The sequence below is a fragment of the Entelurus aequoreus genome, linkage group LG12 (assembly GCF_033978785.1).
Source record: "Entelurus aequoreus isolate RoL-2023_Sb linkage group LG12, RoL_Eaeq_v1.1, whole genome shotgun sequence".
Taxonomy (NCBI): Eukaryota; Metazoa; Chordata; class Actinopteri; order Syngnathiformes; family Syngnathidae; genus Entelurus; species Entelurus aequoreus.
Genome location: NC_084742.1, coordinates 51,416,287 through 51,442,960, shown reverse-complemented (window position 1 = coordinate 51,442,960; position 26,674 = coordinate 51,416,287). Strand labels below are relative to the sequence as shown.

The 26,674-nt window shown below is 39.3% G+C and overlaps 1 protein-coding gene across 1 annotated transcript in view; it reads left to right on the top strand.

Annotated features, from left to right (window-relative positions):
- Positions 1 to 26,674, top strand: part of ablim2 (actin binding LIM protein family, member 2) — a 94,751-nt gene that overhangs the window by 40,708 nt on the left and 27,369 nt on the right. The window contains exons 6-11 of the mRNA XM_062066213.1: positions 3,228 to 3,321; positions 8,011 to 8,098; positions 8,172 to 8,230; positions 9,705 to 9,782; positions 9,851 to 9,997; positions 15,333 to 15,450. Coding sequence (XP_061922197.1) covers positions 3,228 to 3,321; positions 8,011 to 8,098; positions 8,172 to 8,230; positions 9,705 to 9,782; positions 9,851 to 9,997; positions 15,333 to 15,450 — 584 coding nt within the window. The remainder of the gene's footprint in view (positions 1 to 3,227; positions 3,322 to 8,010; positions 8,099 to 8,171; positions 8,231 to 9,704; positions 9,783 to 9,850; positions 9,998 to 15,332; positions 15,451 to 26,674) is intronic.

Genomic DNA, 26,674 nt, shown 5'->3' with positions numbered 1-26,674 from the left:
ATCAGACTGCGTGGTCGGTAGTAGTGGCTTTCAGTAGGCCTTTAATACTGCGTTTGAAATGTGCAACCAGTGGTGAGTCACCACCAAGCAAAAACCGTGCATGCTCAGAAAAGTAGCCCCAGATTTACCGCCCGGCCGAGCACCCACTGGCATAAATGTAGATCGGCGCCTATGCTATAGAGCAGTGGTTCTTAACCTGGGTTTGATCGAACCCTAGGGGTTCGGTGAGTCGGGCTAAGGGGTTCGGCGGAGGTCAAGACACACCCGACTCATCGTGTAAATAAAAACTTCTCCCTATCGGCGTATTACGGATATGGCAACAGCAGAAAGTCACACTGATTTGCAGGTGTGTAATTTGTTGTGAGTTTATGCACTGTGTTGGTTTTGTTCTTTGAACAAGGCGATGTTCATGCACGGTTCATTTTGTGCACCAGTAAAAAAACATGGTAACACTTTAGTATGGGGAACATATTCACCATTAATTAGTTGCTTATTAACATGCAAATTAGTAACATATTGGCTCTTAACTAGTCATTATTAAGTACTTATTAATGCCTTATTCTGCATGGCCTTATTATAACCCTAACCCTCTAACCCTGGCCCTAACCCTCTAACCCTAACCATAACCAAATAACTCTAAATTAAGTCTTTGTTACTTAGAATATGTTCCCCTAGTGTCCAAAAAACTCTAAATTAAGTCTTTGTTACTTAGAATATGTTCCCCATACTAAAGTGTTACCAAAAACATATAACTTTGTCTTGAATTTGAAAAACATTTTTTAATTTATTTTTCACTAAAGAAGGGTTCGGTGAGTGCGCATATGAAACTGGTGGGGTTCGGTACCTCCAACAAGGTTAAGAACCACTGCTATAGAGACTATAGTGGGTGCAAGTGCAAGCTATCCAAGTAGCATGTGGTTCCATGACTTGAATAACCCGAATAACTTTGCAGGACTACTTTCGCGTTGTTACTAATTAAAGGCTAATTGAACACGACAGCTCAATAGCCTTGTTAGTTTTCAACACCTTTTGGCGGCGTTTAATGACATTGCGGGAGTGAGACAACACACCCTGGATATCATAATAAATAAAATTTATTTTACTAACACAACTTTTGCGTTTACATTTGATAATAGATGACTTACCTCACCTCTGGACGTCCCTCAAATCGGATGCTTTCTCGACAGGTGCTGCAGCATCGAACTTGTGCTATTGTGGTATGCGAGCTCCACTTTGCAATGTTTGCATACGACTGCGTTGTCCTTCGATTTTAGTGTGAAGTGATCCCACACCTTAGACAACTTTTGTCGCTTCTTAATTCCCTCGTTTTGCTATGGCTCTTGTCCACTGCTTTCTGCGGCGTCTGCCATTGCGAGTTATACTACCGTTCAAAAGTTTGGGGTCACTCAAACAATGTTGTGGAATAGCCTTCATTTGTAAGAACAAGAATAGACTGACAAGTTTCAGATGAAAGTTCTCTTTTTCTGGCCATTTTGAGCGTTTAATTGACCCCACAAATGTGATGCTCCAGAAACTCAATCTGCTCAAAGGAAGGTCAGTTTTGTAGCTTCTGTAACGAGCTAAACTGTTTTCAGATGTGTGAACATGATTGCACAAGGGTTTTCTAATCATCAATTAGCCTTCTGAGCCAATGAGCAAACACATTGTACCATTGGAACACTGGAGTGATAGTTGCTGGAAATGGGCCTCTATACACCTATGTAGATATTGCACCAAAAACCAGACATTTGCAGCTAGAATAGTCATTTACCACATTAGCAATGTATAGAGTGTATTTCTTTAAAGTTAAGACTAGTTTAAAGTTATCTTCATTGAAAAGTACAGTGCTTTTCCTTAAAAAATAAGGACATTTCAATGTGACCCCAAACTTTTGAACGGTAGTGTATGTCGTCGAAAAAGTTTTCTAAACTCAAGCGTATTTAAAAGAGCGGTGTTGTGCAGTGCAGGGGGGGTATTATCTGTGACGTAAACACGCTGTGCAACACCTAAACAGTCCGTGCGAAACGTGAGCTTTGACTACTGTTTACTAAACGAGGCAAAATGCCGTAGAAAAAACTTAACGACGCCTCGAGGCAGCAAATATTCCTCGAATATACTGTATTTTGTAATCGAATTACTCGAGGGATCGTTTCAGCTCTACATCACGTCAGTGTGTAAAGGACATCACCACGTGGGCTCAGGAACACTTCAGAAAACCACTGTCAGTAACTACAGTTAGTTGCTACTTCTGTAAGTGCAAGTTAAAACTCTACTATGCAAAGCTAAAGCCATTTATCAACAACACCCAGAAACGCCGCCGGCCTCGCTGGGCCCAAGCTCATCTAAGATGGACTGATGCAAAGTGGAAAAGTGTTCTGTGGTCTGACGAGTCCACATTTCAAATTGTTTTTGGAAACTGTGGACGTCGTGTCCTCCGGACTAAAGAGGAAAAGAACCATCCGAACAGTTATAGGCAAAAAGTTAAAAAGCATGCATCTGTGATGGTATGGGGGTGTATTAGTGCCCAAGGCATGGGTAACTTACACATCTGTGAAGGCACCATTAATGCTGAAAGGTACATGCAGGTTTTGGAGCAACATATGTTGCCATCCAAGCAACGTTATCATGGACGCCCCTTCTTATTTCAGCAAGACAATGCCAAGCCACGTTCTGCACGTGTTACAACAGCTTGGCTTCGTAGTAAAAGAGTGCGGGTACTAGACTGGCCTGCCTGTAGTCCAGACCTGTCTCCCATTGAAAATGTGTGCAGCATTATGAAGCCTAAAATACCACAACAGGGACCCCCAGACTGTTGAACAACTTAAGCTGTACATCAAGCAAGAATGGGAAAGAATTCCACCAGAAAAGCTTCAATAATGTGTCTCCTCAGTTCCCAAACGTTTACTGAGTGTTGTTAAAAGGAAAGGCCGTGTAACACAGTGGTAAAAATGCCCCTGTGCCAACTTTTTGCAATGTGTTGCTGCCATTATATTGTAAGTTAATGATTATTTGCAAGAACAAAAAAAGAAGTTTCTCAGTTCGAACATTAAATATCTTGTCTTTACAGTGTAATATAGTTGAATATAAGTTGAAAAGGATTTGCAAATCATTGTATTCTGCTTTTATTTACATTTTACACAACGTGCCAATTCACTGGTTTTGTATTTTCATGAGTCCAAGTCAAAGTTGGCTAACCTGTGCTGGTATTTTCTTGTTATCGACACCAGGGATGGGATCCCCTACTGCGAGATGGACTACCATGCCATGTTCGGCATCCAGTGTGAGAGCTGCAAGAAGTACATCACTGGGAAAGTTCTGGAGGTATTCATGAATAATTACAAAACACACCCTAACCCATTCGTGGGTTGGGTTTGTGGAATGTTAGGGAGATGAGACGGAGATGGTTGGAAGGGGGGAAGGAGGCATCTACTACGGATGACTGCATGGCGAGTTGATCGATTGAGTTGGTTGTCATCTTGGGGAGGAGCCGAGCAAGGTCGTTGCCTACTAGGTCGCAACGGCCTGGGACCCAGATGAGTTGTATCCGTTTTGAAGACGGGAAAGCCGATAGGGAGGATTGGACTGATATTATGGAGGTGTCTGTGGTGTCCGCTTACGTTGCACAGTGGAACTTGCTTATCTCCAACACTCTCCGGAGCAACTACACAAGGCTTCTATTTTTACCCAGTGTCGAAGGAAGGCCGCTGACAGATGGGTAGAGATGGACAGGAAGTAAGACACATCAACAAAATAAAACATCTGGTTAGGGTTGTACGGTATACCGGTTCTAGTATAGTATCGCGGTACTAATTTCCGAATTTTTCGGAGTATACACTATCGTTCAAAAGTTAGGGGTCACTCAAACAATTTTGTGGAATAGCCTTCATTTCTAAGAACAAGAATAGACTGTCGAGTTTCAGATGAAAGTTCTCTTTTTCTGGCCATTTTGAGCATTTAATTGACCCCACAAATGTGATGCTCCAGAAACTCAATCTGCTCAAAGGAAGGTCAGTTTTGTAGCTTCTGTAACGAGCTAAACTGTTTTCAGATGTGTGAACATGATTGCACAAGGGTTTTCTAATCATCAATTAGCCTTCTGAGCCAATGAGCAAACACATTGTACCATTAGAACACTGGAGTGATAGTTGCTGGAAATGGGCCTCTGTACACCTATGTAGATATTGCACCAAAAACCAGACATTTGCAGCTAGAATAGTCATTTACCACATTAGCAATGTATAGAGTGTATTTCTTTAAAGTTAAGACTAGTTTAAAGTTATCTTCATTGAAAAGTACAGTGCTTTTCCTTCAAAAATAAGGACATTTCAATGTGACCCCAAACTTTTGAACGGTAGTGTATGCCGATCCCAAAACGTCAGATATAATGTCTTACCTTATACACACACCATAATAATACTAGAATGTAGAAGCACAGTACACTCCATCAAGCGGTGCGGCTTCATGCTTACCAAAGTCGTACTAAAACATTTTGATAGATTTTTGAGCGCCGTGTGTAATGTTCTATATTTTCAATGGAACATATAAAATGTTGGTTTTGTTTACTTGATTCATATTGCAGTCTACACATATCTCTTGTGTGTGACTGCCACCATATTGCAGTCTACACGTATCTCTTATGTTTTACTGCCATCTACTGGTCACACTTATCATTACACCATGTACCAAATAAAATAGTTTCGAGGTCGGCAAGCAAAACCAAAATTATTCCTTACATTAGGCGCACCGAGTTTTGAGGGGGGAAAAAAAAGGATTTTAAGTGCGCCTTTTAGTCCGCAAAATACGGTAGATGATTTGGCCCACTTACATTGAATATAATAACAACAAAACAATCTTGTTATTCATGAGCTACTGGTATTGTATGTTTGTACTCCTTTTAGACAAACATTCACATGTTGCACAATGAGATGTAAGCATGGGATAAAGTGTACAGTCATGTAACTTTCTGTCTGTAAAATACATATTTTGTATTAACATTTCTGTTATCTAGTAACAACATTTCATGACTAATATTCAGAAATTAACATTCTTAATGAACGACTGTCAAATAAGCACACATCCGATTGAGGACTCATAGTGTAACGACCTGGAATTTACACTTTGTGGGGTGTTGGAATTGTCTGACTTTTTGTGTGGCCTTAAACGCATCAGTGGCTAGGTGCCATGAATGCGTTGGTGCTGTTGTTGATATGACAGATAACAAAGAGTTGATTTAAGCCTGCTGTGTACGGCAGACAATGAATAGTTTTGCTAGATATACGTTTTTGTTTTTAATTTTAGTGTGGTTACAACCGATTATAAACAGTTTTGCTCATAAAGTGGTCGATGGAATTCCTGTCCTTAAAGCGTCTCGACAGACGTTAAAATAATTCAACAGTTTTGACGATCATTATCTGTTGTGGCCGCTTGTTGTCACCTGTCACTCACAGTTGCATCCCACAATCATACAGAATAAATTGTAATGTTTATTTTGTGTGGAGTTAAGATGGAATTTGATGGAGTGCGCAGCTTAGATCTTCTGTGCGCAGAGCAGAGCCTTAGAGGGAACTTTGGTGGTAATGCGCGTTTAAGTGCCCCGAAGAAGAAGGAGAAGAAATTGGGTGCATTTTGGGCTACTGAATTTAGGTTAATACTGCCTTGGGTTTATTCTAAAGTTTAGCCTGGCACTGAACAGAAAGTAACTACTGCATGTAGGAGGCACACTCCTGATAATGTTGACAGTATTTTGGTCATTTTAACCGCTACCGGGACTTCTTTGACGCAAATCCCTTAGGGGTGATGGACGGCTGGGCAGCGCCTGAAGAGCTGCAGCCTGCCACCGTAGCCCCCACTCCCTCCCCTCTGTTGCAAGTCTCGAGATGTATGTTGTAATATGTACAGTATATGTGCTTTGCTATGGGGGGTTTTTCCCACTCCAGACTGGGCCCCTTTAGGAGCCCATTCTAGATTGTATTTTTTTACTCATCCTCCCCCAGCGTTTACCTTTTTCCCATCTTTTACGGGGCGCCATGTGGCGACCCATCAGCGTTCCTGTTCTGTAACCCTGTACCCTGTTGTTTGTCTAATCTTGAATGGGTTTGTGCTGAAAACAAAGGTTTGTTGTACAAACCCCGTTTCCATATGAGTTGGGAAATTGTGTTAGATGTAAATATAAACGGAATACAATGATTTGCAAATCCTTTTCAACCCATATTCAATTGAATGCACTACAAAGACAAGATATTTGATGTTCAAACTCATAAACTTTATTTTTTTTTGCAAATAATAATTAACTTAGAATTTGCATGGCTGCAACACGTGCCAAAGTAGTTGGGAAAGGGCATGTTCACCACTGTGTTACATGGCCTTTCCTTTTAACAACACTCAGTAAACGTTTGGGAAATGAGGAGACACATTTTTTAAGCTTCTCAGGTGGAATTCTTTCCCATTCTTGCTTGATGTACAGCTTAAGTTGTTCAACAGTCTCCGTTGTGGTATTTTAGGCTTCATAATGCGCCACACATTTTCAATGGGAGACAGATCTGGACTACAGGCAGGCCAGTCTAGTACCCGCACTCTTTTACTACGAAGCCACACTGTTGTAACACGTGCAGAATGTGACTTGGCATCGTCTTGCTGAAATAAGCAGGGGCGTCCATGATAATGTTGCTCCAAAACCTGTATGTACCTTTCAGCATTAATGGCGCCTTCACAGATGTGTAAGTTACCCATGTCTTGGGCACTAATACACCCCCATACCATCACAGATGCTGGCTTTTCAACTTTGCGCCTATAACAATCCAGATGGTTCTTTTCCTCTTTGGTCCGGAAAACACGACGTCCGCAGTTTCCAAAAACAATTTGAAATGTGGACTCGTCAGACCACAGAACACTTTTCCACTTTGTATCAGTCCATCTTAGATGAGCTCAGGCCCAGCGAAGCCGTGTTGTTGATAAACAGTTTTTGCCTTGCATAGGAGAGTTTTAACTTGCACTTACAGATGTAGCGACCAACTGTAGTTACTGACAGTGGGTTTCTGAAGTGTTCCTGAGCCCATGTGGTGATATCCTTTACACACTGATGTCGCTTGTTGATGCAGTACAGCCTCAGGGATGGAAGGTCACGGGCTTAGCTGCTTACGTGCAGTGATTTCTCCAGATTCTCTGAACCCTTTGATTATATTACGGACCGTAGATGGTGAAATCCCTAAATTCCTTGCCATAGCTGGTTGAGAAAGGTTTTTCTTAAACTGTTCAACAATTTGCTCACGTATTTGTTGACAAAGTGGTGACCCTCGCCCCATCCTTGTTTGTGAATGACTGAGCATTTCATGGAATCTACTTTTATACCCAATCATGGCACCCACCTGTTCCCAATTAGCCTGTTCACCTGTGGGATGTTCCAAATAAATGTTTGATGAGCATTCCTCAACTTTATCAGTATTTATTGCCACCTTTCCCAACTTCTTTGTCACGTGTTGCTGGCATCAAATTCTAAAGTTAATGATTATTTGCACAAAAAAAAAAGTTTATCAGTTTGAACATCAAATATGTTGTCTTTGTAGCATATTCAACTGGATATGGGTTGAAAATGATTTGCAAATCATTGTATTCCGTTTATATTTACATCTAACACAATTTCCCAACTCATATGGAAACGGGGTTTGTACTTGTTTAATGACAATAAAGACCTACCTACCTACCTTTCCTGGGCGAAGTGATTGCACAGAGCATGAATGCTATTACCGTCGACGTGCAGTCAAGGTAGGCAGGTGAAGCAGAGGCTTATTTATCATGATGAAAAAGAATAAAACAAATAATAAAATCATAAACTAAATATTATTATGTGTCCATCATATAATTGACATGCATGGATCAGGCTCACAGTGTATGGTTTAGGTGCGGAATAAGTGAGCTGAAGTCTTGCAGAAGATTTATATGTTTAATTTCCTGTTCTACGGTTGTCTTCATGAAGAAAAAGTGAATGTATTTGGTATGTCTTACGTCCCTAAGGCCGGAGAGAAGCATTACCATCCGTCGTGTGCCCGCTGTGCTCGCTGTGAGCAGATGTTTGCAGAAGGAGAAGAGATGTACCTCCAAGGTAGTAGGAACAATAATAGTCTGTTCCAGGGTTAAACTGTCAACCTTTAACTCTATTTCATCATCTTCTTTAGGTTCCTGCATCTGGCACCCTCCTTGCAGGCAAGCAGCCAAGCAGGAAGAGAAGAGTAAGGTAAGGGGATCATACTACAATTGTTGACCTCATATGGGACAATTGTTTACCCCAAAACCCTTTCATGCGCCAGAACTAAAGTATTCTTGGCAGAGTCCATAATCCCTACCAAGACCGTAGGAACGTGCATGTCTTTTCTCTGTTCTGTGCGTCCTAAATAGTGAAAACCAGCAAGCAGGAGGCAGCTAACAACGCAGGGAATGGGGAGTCATCTATTCCGCCCATAAAGCATTCTAAAAACTGCTAACAATACTCCATTTATATGTTGTTTGCTAACAATACTCCATTGATATGTTGTTTACTAACAATACACCATTCATATGTTGTTTACTAACAATACACCATTCATATGCTGTTTGCTAACAATACTCCATTCATATGTTGTTTGCTAGCAATACTCCATTGATATGTTGTTTACTAACAATACACCATTCATATGTTGTTTGCTAACAATACTCCATTCATATGTTGTTTGCTAACAATACTCCATTCATATGCTGTTTGCTAACAATACTCCATTCATATGTTGTTTGCTAACAATACTCCATTGATATGTTGTTTACTAACAATACACCATTTATACGTTGTTTGCTAACAATACTCCATTCATATGTTGTTTGCTAACATTACTCCATTGATATGTTGTTTGCTAACAATACTCCATTTATATGTTGTTTACTAACAATACACCATTCATATGTTGTTTACTGACAATTCTCCATTCATATGTTGTTTGCTAACATTACTCCATTTATATGTTGTTTGCTAACATTACTCCATTTATATGTTGTTTGCTAACAATACACCATTCATATGTTGTTTACTAACAATACTCCATTCATATGTTGTTTGCTAACATTTCTCCATTTATATGTTGTTTGCTAACAATACTCCATTGATATGTTGTTTGCTAACAATACTCCATTGATATGTTGTTTGCTAACAATACTCCATTGATATGTTGTTACCTGCATATTAACCAAGCTATAGCTCATTGTGATTGTAAGCACTAATGCTAGTTTTCTCCCTTACTCAAATTAAGAATGTTTTCCAACGTATCCTCAGCTTCAGTGACAGAACATGTACTTGGTTTCTGGAACCTGTCAAGTCTCACAAGGCGTACCTATGTTGTCCACAATGTTTTGGGGTTGCTACCAGGACTAGACTCAACCACCTTTCCCAAAGATCTCCCCCTGTAGTCTGCAAGGACTGATTACTCCCTCCTTGTCTGTGGTCTTGAGCTGCAAACTACAATGTCCTGGTTCCAGGTGGACTCATGGACATGCACCCTTACATCAGTCCACCGGCAGGACTACCTCCAAGGTAGATTTGGGCGAGTGGTCGCTTTTCTCCAGAAGAAACTACCTTCAAGAGGAGCTCCCCCCAAAAAATCCACCTTGCAACCAAAGACTGGATCACCGGAGAACCACTGTCGAGACCTGGACATAATTGAGTCCTGCGCTTGTGATTTCAGGTGACCAGGACTTCATCGGAAAGCATCACGTCCGTCCCGGCATCCAGCACATCGGGATCACCAAATCGGGTCATTTATGTAAGACGGCAAGTTGAAATTTGAAGTATGTTGACTTTGATTTTGGTTTTTTTCTTTGACATTGCCAGGCTAAGCTAGGAGAGGAGATGCTGGACTACAAAGACCTGGCGGCCCTCCCAAAAATCAAGGCCATCTACAACATCGAGCGGCCGGACATGCTGTCGTACTCGCCCTACGTCAGCTACCCGGCCCAAGAAAGTCCGCACTACAGCCAGGTACATGCTCACTTTTACCACTTCAGAATATTAAACTTCTCATAAAATGACAGCTTTGTTGTCGTAAAATGTTATAAGAAGAAAGTTGTATATTCTCCCGTAAGACTCCAATATTTTTCCCTTATGACATCCTTGTTAAAAAGAAAAACAGTCTGGTGTGCCGTAATTTCACCTATTTGGGTTAAAATAATTTTTTGCTAACCAGTAATTATAATCTGGAAATGATGCGCCGTTGTTGAGTGTCGGTGCTGTCTGGAGCTCGGCAGAGTAACTGTGTAATACTCTTCCATATCAGTAGGTGGCAGCTGGTAGTTAATTGCTTTGTAGAAACGACGACAAGGGTTTGTCGTCTTTTCTAATGCTTAAGCCAAAAATAAACGGCATTGAAGCTTAGGGAAGGCTATGCAGAACGAAACTAAAACCGAACTGGCTCAAAAGTAAACAAAAACAGAATGCTGGACGACAGCAAAGACTTACTGTGGGGCAAAGACGGCGTCCACAATGTACATCCGAACATGACATGACAATCAACAATGTCCCCACAAAGAAGGATAAAAACAACTGAAATATTCTTGATTGCTAAAACAAAGCAGGTGTGGGGAATAGCGGTCAAGGAAAACATGAAACTGCTACAGGAAAATACCCAAAAAAGAGAAAAAGCCACCAAAATAGGAGCGCAAGACAAGAACTAAAACACTACACACAGGAAAACAGCAAAAAAGTCCAAATAAGTCAGGGTGTGATGTGACAGGTGGTGACAGTACACCTACTTTGAGACAAGAGCTATAGTGATGCATGCTTGGTTATGCTTGAAAGTCATACCCAACAACGACTTTTTACCGTCAACTGAGTTTCGTTTTTTAATGATTTCTGCTGGTGGTGTGCCTCCGCATTTTTTCAATGAAAGAAAATGTGCCTGGGCTCAAAAAAAGGTTGAAAAACACCGCCTTATGTGACCAGAGGCTGCACATATATACTACAGTACTCAGACTATAGTGTCCATGACAGTTAGCTTCTGCCAGCTGGGGTGCCCAAAGTGCCCGAGGCACATAAAAAAAATAAAAAAACATCGGTCTGAAATCCCTCCTCGCTCTTTGAGCTCACGTTGTCAAAATGTGGACGATGGCGTGGTTGTTTTCCCGAGATGCAAGTGAACTTGGACCGGACATGGCGTGAAGGTATTGACATCTTTATTCTAACACTAATAAAAGGAATAAACAAAAAGCGCGCACAAGGGTGGAAGTACAAAACTTGGCTATAAAAACAAAAACTAGCACAAAGGCAGAACTATGGACAAAAAACAAAAGACACTAACTGTGGCATACTTACTACGTACTTACGTACTTGCGATGGCGTGAACAGGGCAGCATGGACTATGGAACAAGCAGCGTGAACTAAGCATGAAACCGTAAACATGCCATGAAGCAGTAATGTCACCAGGACGATCAACAGAAAAAGACAGGCTTATATAACAGTGACATGATTAGTGACAGGTGCGCGAGTGCAAAACGTGAGACAGGTGCGTGACATGAGGACAGGCATACTTGCCAACCCTCCCGTTTTTAGCGGGAGAATCCCGGTATTCAGCGCCTCTCCCGACAACCTCCCGGCAGAGATTTTCTCCCGACAAACTCCCGGTATTCAGCCGGAGCTGGAGGCCACGCCCCCTCCAGCTCAATGCGGACCTGAGTGGGGACAGCCGTTCTCACGTCCGCTTTCCCACAATATAAACAGCTTGCCTGCCCAATGACGTCATAACATCTACGGCTTTTAGAGAGTAGAGTGCACAACAAGGAGAGAGAGTTCTTGGTTTCTTATGTGGGTTTATTGTTAGGCAGTTTCATTAACGTCCTCCCAGCGCGGTAACAACACACAACAACAGCAGTCACGTTTAGTCTACCGTAAAGCAGTTCGTCTGCAGTAAACAGCAATGTTGTGACACTCTTAAACAGGACAATACTGCCATCTACTGGATAGCCTGCAGAACACTGAAATTCAAGTATTTTATTTATATGTATAATAAAATAAAATAAAATATATATATATAGCTAGAATTCACTGAAAGTCAAGTATTTCATACATATATGTATATATATATATATATGTATATATATATATATATCTATATATATATATGTATATATATAGATATATATATATATAGATATATATATTATATACATATATATATGAAATACTTGATTTGGTGAATTCTAGCTGTAAATATACTCTCCTCTTAACCACGCCCCAACCACGCCCCCCGCCCCAAACACGCCCCCCCGACCACGCCCCCCACCACCCAAACACCCCCCCACCTCCCGATATCGGAGGTCTCAAGGTTGGCAAGTATGAGGACAGGTGAAAACTAATGGGTTGTCATGGAAACAAAACAAACAAGAGTGCACAAAAGGTCCAAAAACCAAACCGAACATAACCGAAACAAAACATGATCACACAGACATGACACACGTCAGCGAGTGAAATCCGGGGCAATGTTGATCCTGACTGTCCTTTTTATTCGGGTCGGCTCAGTTTTTCTTTTTTTTGTCTCCTCTGACAAAACTTTGGTTGTTTTGGAGCTTCAGCCATGATAGCAGTAATTGCACGTAGGCGTTCCCATCGACTGGGGAAAGGTGGAAGGACGTATGCCGTAAAGCAAAGTCAGCACATTTGTAGTTTTTTGTGTGGCATAGTTCTTGCCCCCCTCCTCAAAGCGATACAGACTCCCTCAGGCCATGACACAGGTGTCATTCAACTAGTTGGAAGTCCATGAATCATCCCAAAAGTTATGGAAATATTTGATGAAAGTTGAAATATTTGAGGAAAGTTGAAAAGTTACTCAGTGCTGCTTTAAGGATGATTATTGTAAAGCATTGGACATTCTCTAACATCCAACATCAAACTCTTCACACGACGGGAAGCTAACAAGCCAAATACTAGAGTCCTTGAACATTGCTCCGAAGTACGGATTGTGTGTTGATTTGTTGTACACACATACCTAAACATTGTGCAAAGGCAGTAATTAATATATGACAAAACAAGGCGGCAGCTAAAGAAGGACTTCCCTGTTCATCCTCTCTTTTATCTGACAGGGAAAACCTGCCGGGTGAACGGCTTATTTTACTATTTTACGGCGCATGAAGTAAGACAACCATGTTACTTGCTGACCATAGGATGAACAAATATACTACAGCACTAAGACTATAGTGGCCTTAAACAGTTAGCTTGTACAAAACAGGGGTGCCCAAAGTCCAGCACAGGGGCCATCCGTGGCCCGTGACTCGCTTGTCATTGGCCCTAAGCACATTACAAAGATAAAATTTAAAAAACACCAGCAAAAATTAGGAAAACAGCAAGAAGCACAATGAGAAAAAAACAAATAACTCAAGGAAACAAAATATAAATATATATACATACTGTATATAATAAATATGTGTGTGTTTACACTACCGTTCAAAAGTTTGGGGTCACATTGAAATGTCCTTATTTTCTAAGGAAAAGCACTGTACTTTTCAATGAAGATAACTTTAAACTAGTCTTAACTTTAAAGAAATACACTCTATACATCGCTAATGTGGTAAATGACTATTCTAGCTGCAAATGTCTGGTTTTTGGTGCAATATCTACATAGGTGTATAGAGGCCCATTTCCAGCAACTATCACTCCAGTGTTCTAATGGTACAATGTGTTTGCTCATTGGCTCAGAAGGCTAATTGATGATTAGAAAACCCTTGTGCAATCATGTTCACACATCTGAAAACAGTTTAGCTCGTTACAGAAGCTACAAAACTGACCTTCCTTTGAGCAGATTGAGTTTCTGGAGCATCACATTTGTGGTGTCAATTAAACGCTCAAAATGGCCAGAAAAAGAGAACTTTCATCTGAAACTCGACAGTCTATTCTTGTTCTTAGAAATGAAGGCTATTCCACAAAATTGTTTGGGTGACCCCAAACTTTTGAACGGTAGTATATATACAGGCCAAAAGTTTGGACACACCCTCTCCTCAATCAATGGGTTTTCTTTATTTTCATGACTATTTACATTGTAGGTTGTCACTGAAGGCATCCAAACTATGAATGAACACATGTGGAGTTATGTACTTCACAAAAAAAGGTGAAATAACTGAAGACATCTTCTCCAAAATAGCCAACGTTTGCTCTGATTACTACTTTGCACACTCTTGGCATTCTCTCGGTGAACTTCAAGCACACCTGTGACGTGAAAACCGTTTCAGGTGACTACCTCTTAAAGCTCATCGAGAGAATGCCAAGAGTGTGCAAAGCAGTAATCAGAGCAAACGGTGGCTATTTTGAAGAAACTAGAATACAAAACATGTTTTCAGTTATTTCACCTTTTTTTGTTAAGTATATATATATATACCGATATGTGTATGTATATGTATATATATATATATATATATATATATATATATATATATATATATATATATATATATATATATATATATATATATATATATATATATATATATATATATATGTATGTATATATGTATATGTATATAAATATATATATACAGTACATATATGTATATGTATGTATGTATATATATATATGTTTATATGTATATGTGTGTATATATATATATATATACATATAAGTATATGTATGTATATGTGTATATATATATATATATGTATGTATATATATATGTATATATATATATGTATGTATATATATATATGTATATATGTATGTATATATGTATATATATATATGTATGTATATATATATACATATATATATATATATATATGTATGTACATATATATATATATATGTATGTATATATATATATATATATGTATGTATGTATGTATATATATATATGTATATATATATATATGTATGTATATATATATATATATATATATATATATATATATATATATATATATATATATATATATATATATATATATATATATATATATATATATATATATATGTATATATGTATGTATGTATGTATGTATGTATGTATGTACACACATACATTGGACGCAGGGCTACGTCTGGCATCGAATTGAAAATCTCCGAAAAAAAATACAAAAATTAAAACTGTAAACCATGGTGATCAAAATGATAAACAAAATCTTGACATATCTCAAGTTGCTTGTAATGAGTTTATAGCACATAGTAGTCTTACATGTGATGTTGCATTGCTGACATGAATGAACTTTTGCACAATATTCAAACCTTTGGAGTTTCACCTGTAAATGAATACAATGAAATCATAAACACATTCAACAAATAAAGTGTATTATTTCAAAATGTATATATATGTAAATATTAAAAATTATGTTCTTGTAGGGCAATGGAGAGAAATCCCCCTGTCAGCCGAGACCCTCCAGTCCAAGTTCGAACAGTTCTTTGGGAGGTTATGGACGTTACACTCCATCACGATCCCCCCAGAATAACAGCAGAGCAGGTAGGCCCTTATTACTATATACATTCACTCATCATCACCAATTATTATTTATTTCTCATCAAATCACCTTTTTATTTTTGTAATATTATAACTTCATTCTTCAAATGTTCCAATAATATTTCAACTAATCCTGCCACGACCCTAAATTATCCTAATTTTATGATTTTTTTAAAATCATAATCCAAAATTACATTATTTTCATAAAAGTGTGACTTCATTGTCGAAATATTGCAACTTTATTCCCTTCAAATCATGACATTATCCTTATTATTGCTCTAAAAACCATGCCCTTTCCCTCATAATCTTACAACTTTTGCTCATAAAATTACAACTTTTACTCATACAATTTTGACATTATTTTTTAAATATTTTCTTCTCGTAGTATTGCAATTTTGATCTCATAACATAACGTTTTACTTCCAAAAGGTATTACCTTATTCTTGATGATTACATTTGAATCTAATACAAACCCCAAAACCAGTGAAAATGGCACGTTGTGTAAATCGGAAATAAAAACATGTTTCAAAAAAGCTAGCACAAGTGGCAAAAAAGACTGAGAACGTTGAGGAATGCTCATCAAACACTTATTTGGAACATCCCACAGGTGAACAGGCTAATTGGGAACAGGTGGGTGCCATGATTGGGTATAAAAGCAGCTTTCATGAAATGCTCAGTCATTCACAAACAAGGATGGGGCGATGGTCACCAGTTTGTCAACAAATGCGTGAGCAAATTGTCCAACAGTTTAAGAACAACATTTCTCAACGAGCTATTTCAAGGAATTTAGGGATTTCATCATCTACGGTCCGTAATATCATCAAAAGGTTCCGAGAATCTGGAGAAATCACTGCACGTAACATTGAAAGACCGTGACCATCGATCCAACAGGCGGTACTGCATCAAAAAGCGACATCAGTGTGTAAAAGATATCATCGTAGTAAAAGAGTGCGGGTACTAGACTGGCCTGCCTTTGGTCCAGACCTGTCTCCTATTGAAAATGTGTGGCGCAATATGAAGCCTAAAATTCCACAATAGAGACCCCGGACTGTTGAACAACTTAAGCTGTACATCAAGCAAGAATGGGAAAGAATTCCACCTGAGAAGCTTCAAAAATGTGTCTCCTCAGTTCCCAAACATTTACTGAGTGTTGTTAAAAGGAAAGGCCATGTAACACAGTGGTAAAAATGCCCCTGTGACAACTTTTTTGCAATGTGTTGCTGCCATTAAATTCTAAGTTAATGATTTTTTTTTTTAAATTTAAGTGTCTCAGTTAGAACATTACGTATCTTGTCTTTGCAGTCTATTCAATTGAATATAGGTTGAAAAGGATTTGCAAATCATTGTATTCTGTTTTTATTTACCATTTACACAACGTGCCAACTTCACTGGTTTTGGGATTTGTACATTCACCACTTCTTACCTGACAAGAAATCACACCTTAAATCTCAAATTGTGACTTTTTGCTCATAACATTTCTACTTTTTTCTTGTAATATCAGTTCGATTGCAATTTTTTTCCCTCGTCAAATGACTTTGATAGTATATTCCTTTTTCTTTGTCAAATGTCTGGAAATGAATACGTTTTAAAATGATGACTTTATTCTCATGTCATCTAATTTACCAATGTATTTTTAATAGTAAAATTGTTGTTAATTTGACTTAATGACAACTTTTTCTTGTACAAACCCCGTTTCCATATGAGTTGGGAAATTGTGTTAGATGTAAATATAAACGGAATACAATGATTTGCAAATCCTTTTCAACCCATATTCAATTGAATGCGCTACAAAGACAAGATATTTGATGTTCAAACTCATAAACTATTTTTTTTTTTGCAAATAATAATTAACTTAGAATTTCATGGCTGCAACACGTGCCAAAGTAGTTGGGAAAGGGCATGTTCACCACTGTGTTACATGGCCTTTCCTTTTAACAACACGCAGTAAACGTTTGGGAACTGAGGAGACACATTTTTTAAGCTTCTCAGGTGGAATTCTTTCCCATTCTTGCTTGATGTACAGCTTAAGTTGTTCAACAGTCCGGGGGTCTCCGTTGTGGTATTTAAGGCTTAAAAATGCGCCACACATTTTCAATGGGAGACAGGTCTGGACTACAGGCAGGCCAGTCTAGTACCCGCACTCTTTTACTATGAAGCCACGTTGATGTAACACGTGGCTTGGCATTGTCTTTCTGAAATAAGCAGGGGCGTCCATGATAACGTTGCTTGGATGGCAACATATGTTGCTCCAAAACCTGTATGTACCTTTCAGCATTAATGGCGCCTTCACAGATGTGTAAGTTACCCATGTCTTGGGCACTAATACACCCCCATACCATCACAGAGAGCTGGCTTTTCAACTTTGCGCCTATAACAATCCAGATGGTTCTTTTCCTCTTTGGTCCGGAAAACACGACGTCCACAGTTTCCAAAAACAATTTGAAATGTGGACTCGTCAGACCACAGAACACTTTTCCACTTTGTATCAGTCCATCTTAGATGAGCTCAGGCCCAGCAAAGCCGACGGCGTTTCTGGGTGTTGTTGATAAACGGTTTTCGCCTTGCATAGGAGAGTTTTAACTTGCACTTACAGATGTAGAGACCAACTGTAGTTACTGACAGTGGGTGTCTGAAGTGTTCCTGAGCCCATGTGGTGATATCCTTTACACACTGATGTCGCTTGTTGATGCAGTACAGCCTGAGGGATCGAAGGTCACGGGCTTAGCTGCTTACGTGCAGTGATTTCTCCAGATTCTCTGAACCCTTTGATGATATTACGGACCGTAGATGATAAAATCCCTGAATTCCTTGCAATAGCTGGTTGAGAAAGTTTTTTTTTAAACTGTTCAACAATTTGCTCACGCATTTGTTGACAAAGTGGTGACCCTCGCCGCATCCTTGTTTGTGAATGACTGAGCATTTCATTTTATTGCCACCTTTCCCAACTTCTTTGTCACGTGTTGCTGGTATCAAATTCTAAAGTTAATGATTATTTGCAAAAAAAAAAAAGTTTATCAGTTTGAACATCAAATATGTTGTCTTTGTAGCATATTCAACTGAATATGGGTTGAAAATGATTTGCAAATCATTGTATTCCGTTTATATTTACATCTAACACAATTTCCCAACTCATATGGAAACGGGGTTTGTAAAATGGTGACTCCACTGTATTACCTATGACAGACATCTTATGTTGTAGTATTGACATTACATCTTCATGTGTTATGTTTCATATTATTTTCATGATTTGAATTCTTTAACTTCATTATTGACATTCAGGAGCAGAGGTTTGTCTTGGCAGTAGAACCAGCAGCCAGGCCCCTGAACCCAGTACACTGGGGCCACCCCCGGGTGGTCCTGGTGATGGGCCCAAGTACGCAGGATGTGGTAGTTTGGGGGTGTCCTTACACCTGAACCCCACCACTCTGTCCATGCTGCAGCAGCACAACTTCATCCCTTATTTCAGAGGTAGCGCTGCACGGACCATCCACGCTGACACTGGACCATTTGCTGGAGTGGTTGTGCACAAATTATATTTATTTCCCCATTTCAAATATTATATTAACGTGAAATAATACACCGTATATTACAGTATATATTATGTTTTTTCTTATCATATTACAACTTCATTTTCATAATATTACAGTCTGGCTTTTTTCCTGATAATGTCCCCACTTATTTCTCACAAAATGACAAAGTTTTCTCATACAATCATACATTTTTTCTCATATTCTTACTTTATTGCCGTATATGTTTAACCTTTTCCCCCCCTCATAATAATACAAACAATTCAATTTACCATAATTAATTGGTTTTATTCCTGAAAAGTTATTTTTTTTAAATTGCCAAACGTGTTTCCTATAAAATAAATAAATAAAATAACTACTTACTCATACTTTTTTTTTATCTCAAAACGACATAGTTTTCGTATACATTGTGCCTTATTTGTCATGACATTACATAATTTTCTTGATAAATTGCAACTTTTTCCCCCATAAAATTACATCATTATTGTCATAAAACTGCAACTTATTGCTCACAAAACCTTTTTGTCACACAATTACCACTTTATTACCAGTCTGCCCCTCTTTTTTTCATATTACAGCATTTTCATCATATTATAACTTTATTTTCGTAATATTACAGTCTGGCTTTTTTCCTGATAATGTCCCCACTTATTTCTCACAAAATGACAAAGTTTTCTCACACGATCATAACTTTTTTCCTCATATTCTTACTTTATTGCCGTATTTGTTTAACCTTTTTCCCCCCCATCATAATAATACAAACAATTCAATTTACCATAATTATTATATTTAAAACATCGCATTGGTTTTATTCCTGAAAAGTTTTTTATTTTAAATTGTCATAGTATTACTGCCAAATTTGTTTCCTATAAAATAAATAAATAAAATAACTACTTACTCATAAAAAAAAATCTAACAAAACGACATAGTTTTCTTATACATTGTGCCTTATTTCTCATGACATTACATAATTTTCCTAATAAATTGCAACTTTTTCCTATGAAATTACATCACTATTGTCGTAAAACTGCAACGTATTGCTCACAAAACCTTTTTCTCATACAATTATCACTTTATTACCAGACTGCGGCTCTTTTTTTCATATTACAGCATTACAACTTCCTTTTCGTAATATTAGTCTTTTTTTTCCCTGATAATGTCCCCACTTATTTCTCACAAAAGGACAAAGTTTTCTCATACAATCATAACTTTTTTCTCATATTCTTACTTTATTGCCGTATTTGCTTAACCTTCCCCCCCGCCCCCCTCGTAATAATACAAACAATTCAATTTACAATAATTATTATATTTATAATCATGCCTTCATTTCTATCGGAATCCATATTTTTCTCATTGTATAAGTTTTATTCCTGTAAAGTTTTTTTTTTTTAAATGTCATAGTATTACTGTAAAATAACTACTTATTTCTCATAAAATTGCATCTTTTTTTCCCACAAAACGACATAGTTTTCTCATAATTTTCTTAATAAATTGCAACTTTTTCCCATAAAATTACATCATTATCGTCATAAAACTGCGACTTATTGCTCACAAAATCTTTTTGTCATACAATTACCACTTTTTTCATAGTACAGCTTTTTCTCGTGACTTTATTACAATACAATTGAAGGACATTCTTCATTGACAACTAGGCCTTTTTCTCCAAACATTTCAACTTTATCCTCAGTTGTCACTTTTTCAAGCAGCCAATGGTCGATTGTCTGCACGAAACCCACTGCATCATGGAGTGAGGCTAGCACTATTTTACACTAAGCATGTTTTGCCTTCACATACTAATAATACTAATACTACACACACAGTTCAGTACATATCATAAACATCTGGGTTTTTGATCTGAAAGGTTGCCTGACCTCCATTATCATCTCCCAGGGTTCAGACTGGACTCTATACCTGACACTAAAGCAAGGACCTCTTTGTATCTGGTTTTACCTTCTGATGGTAAAAGACTACTTCTCTATCTTGTCTGTGAATGGTTGGCAGGTTTTTGCCATGTGGTTCCAGTTCTGTGTTTTTTGTATCAATTCAACCATTTGTTTTTTCTGGCCTTCAGTCTGTGTAATCATCAATTCAGAGGCATTGATTCCCAACCGAGAGACACTTCTAGGTTTGACTCGGTAGGCAAGCCTTCGATATGACTAATGTTTGGCAGCGCAAACACCAGAGTATTATAATATCCTCCAAAAAGTTCTTAAAGTGATGGACTGGATCCATTCACTCTTCAGAAGAAAACAATCCGCATCATCAAACTATCCAGTTGACCACCGTTAAGGGGTAAAGTTACAAAAGTATGGAGGCACCCCATGTCTTGGCATCTGGTTGGGTCCACAGGACAGGCAGGGGGAATCACATACTGTGAGAAATGGACCGGTAAGTGACTCAGGTACAGTTCATCTGGAAAGTGTTCACAGCACTTCACTTTTTCACTCTATCCTAACTTGTCTCCCAGTTCCTGCTGCTGTAAACCATCCCCACAGCATGATGCTGCCACTACCATGCTTCACTGTAGGGATGGTATTGTCCTGTTGAAGAGCAGTGCCTGGTTTCTTCCAAACATGATGCTGGCATTCACGCCAAAGAGTTCAATCTTTGTCTCATCAGACCAGAGAATTTTGTTTCTCATGGTCTGAGAGTCTTTCAGGTGCATTTTGGCAAACTTTAAGCCACTCTATCATACAGGCCTGATTGGTGGATCGTCCTTCTGGAAGGTTCTCTTCTCTCCACAGAGGAATGCTGCAGGTCTGACAGAGTGACCATTGGGTTCTTGGTCATCTCCCTAAGGTCCTTCACCCATGATAGCTCAGTTTAGATGGCAAGCCAGCTCTAGGAAGAATCCTGGTGGTTCCAAACTTCTTGGATTTACGGATGATGGAGGCCACTGTGCTCATTGGGACCTTCAAGGCAGCAGATATTGTTCTGTACTTTTCCCCAGATTTGTGCCTTGAGAAAATGTCTGTCTTGGAGGTCTACAGACAATTCCTTTGACTTTATTCTTGATTTTTGCTCAGCCATGCACTGTCAAATGTGGGACCTTATAAATAAACAGGTGTGTGCCTTTCCAAATCATAACCAACCAACTGACTCCAAATAAGCTGTTGGAACATCTCAAGAATGATCAGTTAAAACAGGATACCCCCGAGCTCACTTTGATCCTTATGGCAAAGGCTGTGAATTACAAACCGAAAACTGATTTTAACTAGAGATATGAATACATCGTTTGGCAAGCCTTTGGGTTGATCTATATCTAGTATGGACAGGTCGATGTCCGGTTTGAAAGTCGCAAATCAGTTGATTTGAGTTCTGCTTCAAGATATGGCCGTTCTAATCTTGCGAGTCTTCCGTGATGATGTGATGCGAGAGTAACATTATCATTTGCGACTGACAACAAAAGAGCATCATGGCAGACAGCACCAAAAAAGTTTACAATGCACCTCCAAATCTTAAAGCTAAAGTGTGGTAAACGTTTGGATTTTTAAAAACAAGAAGGGTTAGTTGGGATAATGTGTGGCCATTTGTTAAGTTTGGAAAGCAGCGATGAAGTAGCGACTGAGAACCCACCTGTTGAGACGGCATGGAGACACTCAAGCGGGCGATGACGGAGCTATGGATGCCAATGCTAGCATAGCTACCAACTCGCAAGACAAGGACACTGATTTGAAAGACTTCCAGCCCCAACTTAGCCAAAACTCTGTGAGGTAATCACAGCTTCTAGTACACTGTTCATTGTGCTAAAGATAAAAACCTAGCTGCACAGTAACCAGCAGAAAGTATAGAGGGCTTTGGGTTCTTCTAAATGTCCTACAATGCATTGCTGATCATCGTTGTTGATCATTCATTCTGATAATGCCGACGACGTGTGCGATTGTCAACTGCCATAATCGAGGTGCGATAGATAGAACTAGCTTTTACCGCATTCCTAAGCATATTTCTGGACAGGGGGAAGCAGTGGAACAGAAGACTGAACGGAGAAGGCCAGCATGGATTGCTGCAATCAAGCGATCCGACGTGAAGTGCTACGGACAACTTTGTGTTTGTCCGGATCATTTCATTTCAGGTAATTAGGACTTTTTTGTAAGTGGAAAAATTAATATAAAAAAATGGAAAAATGGCAGCCTTACTTTGCATCAACTTAATGTGCTGCGTCGAAGAACTTTGATAATAGTTGTATTGATAAAAATACAGTACACACTTCTGTCATCCGGACTGTGGCCTCCACAGTTAAGCGACACGAGAACATCATTCTCCCAACTGCCTGACAGGCACAGTGTGCGGAGATGACCTTGGCTTGGTTAGCCGTGACTATCCAGCGTGTCAACCATGGGTCGGATCATTTCTGCGAGTGCACGACTTTAGCGTTGACGACACGATGCCCACTGGGTGTATACACCAATGTCACAAACCCATCCACAAACAAACCGGTTATAGCTTTCTAGACTCTTATAAGTTTCAAAGTCCTTCAAAGTAAAAACATCAGGAAGACTTTGTGACCTCTACTCCACTCTACTCCACTCAAACTTGTCGATTTGGTAAGGATCTTCACATCCAATTACGGTGGTTTTCTCCTTATAACGAGTAAGGGACTTCTTATTTAGTGACAAAGAGTATTTCTCCATCATACTAAAGCCTGTGCAAATGCTATTTTCCAACAAATACTACGGAATGATCACATGTGCATTGAATAGCGCTATTACTATCGGTAAACTAAGCCTTCCAATCATCATCATCGGCGGTCACTCGAAGCGAGTACGACGGTCCTCCTGGTAGGGGGGTATCCCTTTATGGAGGATGCCTGTGCATGACTTTGTTTAACGTGGGGAGACTGGTGCACAGACAGTCACTACACGATCCTTGACAGATCTGGGTCAGGGTCCAAGACGACTGGGGACCATTTTCTGCTGCAGCCTTCATCCGCCATCCCACCGCTGAGGTCTTGGGTTGTTATTTCCCCATAACTGGGCCCACATGGATGTGGGGGTGCCTTCTTCCGCCATCGCAGGTTGTGGTGGTTCTTACATCTACCGTCTTCCGCCTGCTCCGCCGTTGAGGTCTTCACCGTATCCCTGGCTAGGTACTAGGCCTTTGCCAAGGGCCACCTGGGGTAACAGTAGTAAAGGGGTTAACCTCCTAGTGCCCCAAGACCCCATAGAGGAGCCTCCACTGCCTGATGCACTTTAACGTCATGCACAGGACAAGCCTTCCAATACGGCTGATGCCAATACCGTGTGGGATACTTAAACAAAAACCCGAAGCCCTCTGTTTGAGCTTTTGCATTAATGCTTCCTAAAGCTGCTGTTTAGTTTACTCTGTGGCACTTTATTGTGTCTTGCACTTCTGTTACAGTAGTGTTATAACACCTCTACTTGATGCACAGTATTTTATCGTTGCTACATGACCAAACAACAGTAAAAAACAAGTGCTTTGTTTACATATTCTTTTCCTAAAGTTTATGGATTGCAATGCACTGAAGTTCTACTAATTCTTCATAGTTAATACCAGTGGCGTGCGGTGAGGTTAATGTCTGGTGAGGCACTGCATCATCACAGTCAGATTTACAAACATATGAACCCTAAATAGTATCTTATTCACCATGTGATTGGCAGCAGTTAACGGGTTTTGTTTAAAAGCTCATACCAGCATTCTTTACACAACTGTAGCACACAAAAAAAGCACATTTAATAAAAAAAATATTATTATGGTCTTACCTTTCTTGCTGGACATCCACACAGCCAGCCTTTGCGTGTGTACCACGCCGTTTGAAAAGAACGGGTCTTCTGTCCCGAAGTCAAAAGCAAACCTTTTAGCTCCGGCGTTGGTCTACCTTTAGTTATTACCTCCTGCTTCGATTGAAAGTCCAGTTTAGAAAACTGTTTTATTTTACATATGTAATCCTCCATGTTTTTAATAAAAGTTTGGGCGAGAGGAAATAAACAATCGCTTGCAAACTTTTTTTTCCTTTTTTTTCTTTTTCTTCTGCGGCCGAGGAATGATCTCTGGGATCACTACCGCCCTGTACCACCAGGAGGCTGGATTACTGCGAGCCTCAACCAGTACGTCTTTTGCAGCAGATTTATGAATGCTCAGCACAAGAAATACGTTACACACAGAGTTTTTGACAAAATACACTGTACATTATATACCTCAGCTAACTAAACTATGCCATAGTTTAGTTAGCTGATATAATTCATATAGCAATACAGTCTCACTGCACAGCAGCTCAGCAGTTAGCCGAGTCATTGTGCACAATCCATGTTGAGGCACAAATCAGTGACGTGCCTCAACTGGCTGCTGATCACCGCACCGTCTCTTCTCAGTATTTGAACGGCAAATGTGAAAATAAAAATAAAAATAATCTAAAACTGGTGAAGTTAAATGAAAAATAACTTTAGTATAATCACTGGATACATATAACAATTTAATAAAAAAATATATATTTTTACATTTTTTTTCTTTCAATGATGGCAGATGAGGCCCCGCCTCCCCTGCCTCTCGTGACTGCACGCCACTGGTTAATACAGGATCCACCTGTTTTTTTGTGTCTATTTAAAAACAAACATAATTCCATTGTTCTTACCTAATGTTTTAAAATATATTGTACCGCAACCCATGTATCTAGGTTCATATCGGCTCGCCATTTAAGATAGAGATGCACACCCCTAATGTGAATATTTATTTTATTTTTAATACATTTGCAAACATTTTCCCCAAAATAATTTTTCGTATTGTCATTATGGGTTATTGTCTGTAGAATGTTGAGGACAGAAATTAATTTATTCCATTTTGGAATAAGTTTGTTAGATAACAAAATATGGAAAAAGTGAAGCGCTGTTGATACGGATGCACCGTATCGATTCCTACACCCTCTGCGGCAAGAGGTATGAGGTACTGCATGTCCAATCCGGGGAACTTGAGACCTTCCCAGGCCAGCCGTGAGACTTCTCTCTGGTGTCCTCGGTGTACACTTGGACCTCGTCACTGGTGCAGATGCCTGGAGATGTTTCGATTGATCGGCCACAGATCAGTATCGGTTGATTTTCAAGATGCAGTAAATGTGTGATCGCCATTGCCAATGACGATCACAAACTGCGATCTCTTCTGGCTAATATTGTCTTTATTTTCAGTCCCCTGGTTGACGAGCTAGCAGCTAATTGTGTATCTCTATACACAGTGTGGAGACGCTCCCCTAAGTTAATAACAATCACTTCCATTACGGTTCGATTCCAGCTTCTGCCATCCTAGTCACTGCCGTTGGGTCCTTGGGCAGGACTCTACGCCCACATTGGCCTCTGGGTTGCCCACACAGGGAAGCTTCACTGAGATACGGTCCTTGGGCGCGACACCATGACTGCCCACTGCTCCTCATGGAGAGGATTGGTCAAATGCAGAGACTACATTTCGTTAGATTAGGTCGATACTTTTATTATCTGGAAAAATATAGGTACTTGTTTGTTGTTTTTGTTAAAGTTTGCCAATTGGGGGAATAATTCCTTGGACACATGAGGACTTTGAGGGCAAAAAAAAGAGGATTTAAAGGAGTAATTGTTAGAATAATTGTTTGTAAGTTATCACAAAAAACTTTGTGTTGAAATGAGTTCCAGGCAAGAAGACAAAAGCTGTGTTTGAAACCTATCAAGAGTAAGGCTCGTAAAACTCCACTGTGTATGGGGGGGGGGGGGGGGGGGAAG